This window comes from Gavialis gangeticus, unplaced genomic scaffold, assembly GCF_001723915.1.
Source record: "Gavialis gangeticus isolate Ggan-Ray unplaced genomic scaffold, GavGan_comp1, whole genome shotgun sequence".
NCBI classification, from domain to species: domain Eukaryota; kingdom Metazoa; phylum Chordata; order Crocodylia; family Gavialidae; genus Gavialis; species Gavialis gangeticus.
The window spans coordinates 21,447,502-21,455,183 of NW_017729004.1; the positions used below are offsets into that span (position 1 = coordinate 21,447,502).

At 44.0% G+C, this 7,682-nt stretch overlaps 1 protein-coding gene across 1 annotated transcript in view; it reads right to left on the minus strand.

Moving 5' to 3' along the window:
• The window catches only part of PTPRN2 (protein tyrosine phosphatase, receptor type N2), a 1,174,657-nt gene that overhangs the window by 712,438 nt on the left and 454,537 nt on the right, over positions 1-7,682 (minus strand). The window contains exons 7-8 of the mRNA XM_019507947.1: positions 4,841-5,080; positions 72-112 (exon numbers count right to left, since the gene is read on the minus strand). Of these exons, the coding sequence (XP_019363492.1) occupies positions 72-112; positions 4,841-5,080 (281 nt within the window). The remainder of the gene's footprint in view (positions 1-71; positions 113-4,840; positions 5,081-7,682) is intronic.

The following is a 7,682-nucleotide window of genomic DNA, read 5'->3' on the forward strand; positions in this document are numbered from 1 at the left end:
ATAATAATTAAGGGCAAATTATTATTGACATGCTGATGTTGAGCATTTGTTTTTAGCAAATAGGTACTTACCTTTTTGTTAGTTCTGGAATCACCTTCATGTACTTCATTATCTGTAGGATAAGAACAATGTATATAAAAAGTTATAAACAGATTGAATGATTGTTCAGGTATTGTTCATAGGCTGCTTAACTTTTAATGATGACCCACTTACAGTAGGTGAAACATTAAAATGTTTGAGTTCATAAGATATCAATTAAGAGAGTCTAAACAGACTAGCACTTTTCAGCTTATAGAGGTCTGCGAGATATTGAATAATGAAAAAAATGAATAGGTATTCATTATTTACTCTCTCATACAATGCTAGAATCAGGGAACATAAAATGAAACCATTAAGTAGTTGGTTAAGTCTAATTAAACTAACCTCTGAATACTGGAAGCTGCAGTGGGAAAGTAGCAGGGGGTAGAAAATACAAGGTATCCTATCCAAGAATATCCAATTTCTGCTATTGTGCAAGACATGGTCCTGGGAAAAAATGGACCCTGATCTGACCCAGTAAGTGGCAGTTCTATATTCTTATTGAAAATTAAGCAATACAATTTGTTGCTTTGGCTCCATTTGTATGGCAAACTAGTGCAAAAATCAATAGAACTGTATAATCAAATGAAGAGTGCACCGTAATAATGAAAGCAATAGCATGTCTTTACTTTGGTTTATCAATAACTAAGAAAAATTAATAAAATTACTCTAGTTACAGCATCTTACTTATACAATAAACAAAAAGCCACAACATATACATTGTGCATGTGCAGTTTGGAGAATCAATGCTTGTATGACTATGGTACATTATTGTGAAAGAATCAAAAGCCATATTTCCATACATATTGAAGAGACTTCCAAAATCCACTACATCCTACAGGTAAATCATAGCCGTACTTCCCAATCACATCATTACTGGAAGTCAAATGGGGCGGGGTGAGGGGGGGTTGTTTGTTTAGACAAAAAGGTTATAAGAAGTAGTTCTCAATAATCTGTTCCACTGAGATTCAGGAAAAACCCACAGGACTATTTAATTTCAAAACAGACACGGTGGTGATTCACAAAACCTTAAGAACTGTCAAAAATAGTAGAAGTCTTCCTATAACCTTACAGTGAACTGTTTGTTCACTTTTTAACCAAAAAGTAACTTAAAACTCATATTGGTCACAAATACCAAAAGAATGGTGCTATCTGGGACACTACAGCTAGGAACAGAAGTTACACATAAACCAATTTAAGTGATGGGAAACTGGTTTAAACCTGTAACAGAACATAAGTTCAGTGCACATAAACCAGTTTCAAAATGGCTGAAACCAATTTAAGATAAACCTGGTTGAATGTAGTATCAGACTTAACTGATTTGTCTCAAACAAATTTATAGAACTTCTATTCCAGACCCTTCCTGGTTTAAGTTAAATCAGAGTCCCTCAGCATCCCAGCATGCTTTTTATCCCCGGGCTGGGCTGTGCTGTCTGCTCCAGACAGCAGGGCTAACCCCACCCCTTTGCTCTCTACCTGGAGCAGGGGCGGGGGTGTGGCCAGATGTTGGCCAAGCATGGCCCCCTAAGGATAAAGAGGCAGCAAGGGGGTTTATTCCCCCTCCCTCCCCTCTCCCCTTGGGGACCGCAGCCAGGGTCTGCCTGGCTGGGGCGGAGCAGCCTGTCAGGTTACCACCCCCGCACACACACATACGATTGCTGCTACAGCAGCAGGTGTGGGAGCATCGTCAGAGCTGGCTGGCTGGCACAGTCCTGCCATCTACCTGCCTCACCCCTGGGGAGGCTGAGCTGGGATGGCCCAAGGGCGCTGCTGAGGGTGGGTAAAGAGGAGACATCCTGGGCTGGGCCATGGGGGCACAGCCCTTCCCAGCCAGCTGCAGCTCAGGCTGGGGCTACAGGAGCTGTACAGCCAGATTGCTCCCTGCTCCCCACACCCAAGCTGGGCCTGGCCATCATGGTGCCACAGTTGGCTGGGAAGGGGACTCGTGTGTTGGCAGCCACTGCTACTGTCACATCTGCATGATGCTTGCTTTTCCGCACTGTGCAGGGGGCTCAGCGGTGGCTACAGATACAGAATCCCCCGCAGTGAGAAGCTGTTGGGCTCCAGGCTCACTGGCACCTCCAAGCCAGCCAGGGCAGCTGCAGGCACAATTAATACATCCCATGTGGCCAGTCTGGCTGCTAAGGTGCCTGTTCACATCTGCAGTGGTATCTCCTCCATGCTGCTGCCTAGCCAGCCGCCACCTGTGTGTGACAGGCTGGGCTGTCACAGAGCCACAGCCAGCTGGGAAGGACCCTGCCCCCACAGCCCAGCCCAAACCAGCCCCACTATCTGCCCACCTCTGTTCGGGCTGAGTGCGGCCAGATGCAGGCACTGCTTAAGGCAGGCACAGAGAGGCTGGGCTAAGTTGCACTGTAGGGGCCAGGCCCTTTCCATCTGGCTGCAGCTTCATGATAGCTGGGCCCAGCCTGGGTGTGGGGAGCCCGGAGCAATCCAGATGTATGTCTCCCACAGTCCCAGCCCAAGCCCCAGCCAGCTGGGAAGGGCCCTGTTTCCACGGTCCAACCCAGCCCGGCCACCTTGCCTGAGATGGGCCAACCCACAAGCACTGCTGAGGGCAAGCACAGAGGGGCTGGGCCCTTCCCAGCCAGCTGCAGCTTGGGCTGGGGCCACAGGAGCTGTGCAGCTGGAATGCTCTCAGCTCCCTGCACCCAGGCCGGGCCGGGCTGTCAGGCAGCTGCTGTGGTGGACAGGGCTCCTCACTCCTCTTCCTCCACCGCTTCAGGGTGGGGCTCTGTATAGCACTACCTTGGGGCTCAGGGCTGAACAGCTACAGTGGTAGGCCCCACTGTGGAGCAGAGAGGGAAAACCTGTGCTCCCAGCTCCCCACGCCCAAGCTGGGCCAAGCTGTCAGGGAACCACTGCAGTGGGCAGGGCTCTTTCCTTCCTTCTCCTCCCCCTCCACAGGGCCAGACCCCTGCTCTCGCTGCTCGGTGTCAGCTGGGGGCCAGGATCTGGACATACTCCCTCTTCCCTCCACCATCCAAGAAGCCTAGCAAGGTCTCCTTCCCCTCTCCCCCTCCAGGCACATCTGGGCTGGGATCCCTGCAGGCCAGGATGGAGGTTTAAACCTCTCCATAATCATACTCAGGCCTAAAGGGGCCTGGCCAAGCCCCACCCCTCAGGTCAGCTTCCCTCAGTCAGTGCCGAAGGGAGGGAATACTTATTCTAGCACCCCTCCTCTCCCCCTTCCCCACCCCCCCAGCTTCTGGCCTGAGCTACTGCAGTTATGTGCCTGCATTTTCTGGAATAAAAAATGAATGTCTATTCACTTGCAAATCAGTTCAACCTAGTGGTTAGACTAACCTGCAAATGTTGAATCAATTCAGGCTCAAAGTTTTTGAATGTCTGTACTTAGCCTATATCTTCTATTATTTTAGTGGGACAAGTTGAAACTATAGTACATATACCACTTTGTGGCAAATGCAGACCTTTTCATGGTAATCACTATAGGTGACTTTTGCATTCCTGGGACCACCAGGAAGAACTGTGTCTGACCAGTACCAAGTAAACATCATGAATCTCCATAGTTGGGGTGTGTGAAATGGGCGATATTCAATTCGGATTCGGATTCAGCCCAAATCGGGGATGCTGATTTGATTCATTGATTCAGATCACTGTCCTTATTTGATTCAGCTGAATCTGAAGATTTGATGCTGATTCAGAGAATCAGTGATTCGGCCATAGACACAGCTTTAAATGTTTTTTCTACATACCTCGAGGTACCAGGCACGACTCATGAATGCTGCAATGGTGGGGTGGATGGAGCACCCCACAGAAGTGTGGAGGGGCCCCCTGTGTGCTCAACAGCGGACACCTACCCCCCCCCCCGTGCTCCCCCAGCTCGGCAATCGGCTGCAGGGGGACCCCAGGTGCCCCCCCAGACCCAGAAGGCACTAGTCACCAAGCTGGGGGGCAAGGAGGGGGGTGTGCCCCACACACTCCATAGCCGACCCAGAAGTAGACCGGAAGTGCTTCTGGTCCACTTCTGGGTCCTCCGCTGAGCATGCTGGAGACCACCCTCTGCTCCCATGGGATGCTCCATCCACCCCACCATCTCAGCCTTCACAAGGCGCCTGGTACCTTGAGGTAAGTATAAAAAACATTTAAAGTTGTGTCTATGTCCGAATCATCAGATCTCTCTGAGTCAAATCAGATGGTTCTGATTTGATTCAAGAAGTTAAAGGGTCTCCTGATTCGATTCAGATTCGGAGATTCGGCCATCAGATCAGTAACTGAGCCTTCGCACAACCCTACTCCATAGCTGCCTACGCAGAAAAAGGAAGACTTTGCTGGTATATATTTGCTTGCCTGAGTGTTTCTTTCATGGCTAATGATGGTTCAGAAAAGAATTAATGGTTGCAAAGCACAGTTTTATTACCCATACATTTAAAAACTACATCAACATTTTTTGAACAAAAATGATTGTTGGCGTCATTTTGTTTTAATATCTTACTCTCAAAATTTGCCTTTCAACATAACAGAATGTAAAATAGGTTTATCCTATTCATGGAACTTGAAAATCCAGAGTTCACCAAGATATTTCCCTCATCTTTACCATTCTTTATAATAGGGGAGTATTGTAAAGAAGGAGATTTAAAAAGCAAGACCACAAAACTCTCCTCTGTTCTGTTTCTTTTAAAACTGTTGAGGGAGCAACAGTCTGTACTGTTAAAATACAAAATAAGGAGGAAAATGAGTGTAAATTACTTTTGTGATATTTAGCTTTTTGGTCTAGTACCTTGAATGCTAACATTGGCATCCTTTCTTGTTCCTCCCTGGGCATCCACTTCCTTGACTTTTGCTTCTGTCCTTGCTCCTTCAACCTTTCCAACTCCATTTTCCTTTTCTTTTTCCACATCAGCAACTTGAATGGCATCAGTAATAATATCAGCTATCTCATCTAACTCCAATGGACTAAGATTATCCACATTCACCTTGTGTTTCTTCAGGTCTTTCAATACATCCTGGATGAAAGTTTCTGAATCACAAAAACAACACGAACATTGCATTTAGTCTCGTGAAAGAGATGCTTTCTGCAAATGCTATATGCCTATAATATTTTCAGGAATATATCAGCCCTGTTCTCTTTATGGAAATTGTATGACAAACAATATAATGGTTCAGTGCATGCTAAAAGGCTGGCAGCTGACTGCATTATACAGGGCTTGCACTGGATTTCAGGAAGGGGGCTTTTGCACCATCTTGTGCCAGATGATAAAAGATGTATGTCAATATGCCTCAGCAAGCTGTTCTAGTGACGTGGGTGCAAAACTGCTGCTGTTTTTCTTTACACTAAGAAAAGCTAGCTTCTTCTGTGGCAACCTGATTTAACCTGACATAAACAGACTTCACCACAGCTAATCAAGACAACTGTTAAGATAGCAGAATGGCTATTTGACTATACTAAAATAGGAGAAGCAAGATTACTGCTATTACCCGTAAAAATCTTTGCATGATTCAGTGTACATTTCAGCTCTGACCATTACAGTACTCTATGAAAGAGCGACTGTTAGACACTATTTGAAATGTACATTTTGTCTAGCCTTTAAGTAGTGCTGGTACCTTTACTCAAGTAAGAGACAGCTAGAGATGAGGACTTCAGATGCTTTACTGTGTGGTTTTGTTTTTTGTCAGTCTAAAACATTATTAAAATTTTAAGCAAACAAAACTCAAGTATCTTGCTTTTAACAAAAACATCTCTTATCCATTCAGAAGTGTTTTATATCAGGATATGAAATGGACTTATTTTCTAAACCTTTTCATTTCTACTAACCAAATAAAGTGAGAATTTCCAAGTGAGAATTTTACCCAAGTGCTGCTTTGACTTATCAGCTATGGATAGAAAGGGAAAACTGTTTTTTTTATCAGGCTGAAGAAAGACAACAGAAGCCAAAATCTCCATGTGGGCAAGACAAGGCAGATGAATTGGATCTATTTTGTATGTTTTAAAAAAGAACAAACACCATGCTTTAAAAACATTACCACATCAATGCTTTGAAGGAAGAAAAGTTTGAGGGTAATGGAGATTAAAGATGAATTAATTAGATGGGGTGAATTTGGACAACTGAAAATATGGAGCATCTGACTATCCATGCTCACATGTTCATTGAAGAGGGCACTGCAAACCTCATTCAAATCTTCTTTGGAGTAGCCTCACTTAATAAAGTCTACTTATGGCCATCTGCTTATCACTACTAATTCAATACTGAGCACATGCAATGCAAACATCTGAAAAGAGGCATTTTTATATCAATACTACTGGGCATGAAAAACAACTAGAAACAATTAGCCTTGAATGCTCAGTGAAAGGGGGCTGAAAATGCTTCAAAAGGTTCTTCCAGCCATTTTCCTCCTGGGTATATTTCACATACTGGGATAATCTTAACTGCTATTGGTAGTATCCAATTCTGTCAATACCCACATCAATGCTTGGTTTCAAAGTACAGTTTTAGACACCTTAAGATATAAGCAGCAATGTAAAAAGATATAAAGCTCAAATATACAATAATAGTTCAAAATGTGCCTTCCAAATGAGATTAAAGTGCCACACTGAAATGAGCAGGGTGTATGCCTTGCAGCAGTAGAAGGACATATGCAGTACAATTACAGTTAAGCTATTTGAAAGTGGCAGAGTTGGGTACTAAAATCTGAAAGATTCTGAACAGCATCATACAAGCACTATTGTATTTGGGGAGATAAATATTTTTTCTACTGGCATGTAAATAGAATTAGGAATTTCGATATTTCTGCTGTTTGATAATGTTACATATCAAAGATCAAATGGGTTTCCCTCAACCATGTTGTCTACAAGAGCAGGTAAGTCTAAAACTCTTCACCCTGACATGCAACAGAGAAATTTTATTCAGACTTGATCAGTAGGAGTCTTAGAAGCTCTTCACAAGATTAGAAGCTCAGCAGTTGTCTTAGAAGATAAGCCATTAGGAAAACATGCTGAGGGTATGCTGTGGAACACTGTAATGTACTGTTACCAGAAAAATCATTACCATTCAGTCTCTGGAGAGACAAGACTACAGCCCATCAGTGATCAGGACCTCATTTGTAATCTTGGGCACAAAAGATACAGCTACAATTTCCTTAATTATCATCATCCAGTCAGAAGAGGCAAGAAAGATGCATCTATAGCCTGACCTTTTACTGTCACACCTCAAAAGTACAAGAACATAATCCAATACCCATCAAGCTACCCCATGAAATATTACAGCATAATAGAGATTCTAACCACTCAGAGAAGGAAACAGCAGTGGTTCAGGAGGTGGCACACAAGTGACCAGACATAGCATAACCAGCATTTGGTTATACTAATCATTACTATATAAGCTGAAGGTATGATTTAGTATATTTAGATACTTAAATGAAAGGTCCTGTGCTCTATTTCACTGAAACTCATGACTGATTTAACTGGACAAGTCAATTGCTTCCATTATTTTGCTGGCCAAGCTCGTTGTCATTAGGGGGTTGCGAAGCTTCAGTCGCCAATTTGATTTGGAGAAGGTTCGGCTCAATTTGGAGGCCAAATCACCAGATCCAAATCAAATCGGGAGACCAAAAAAAGCCTCTGA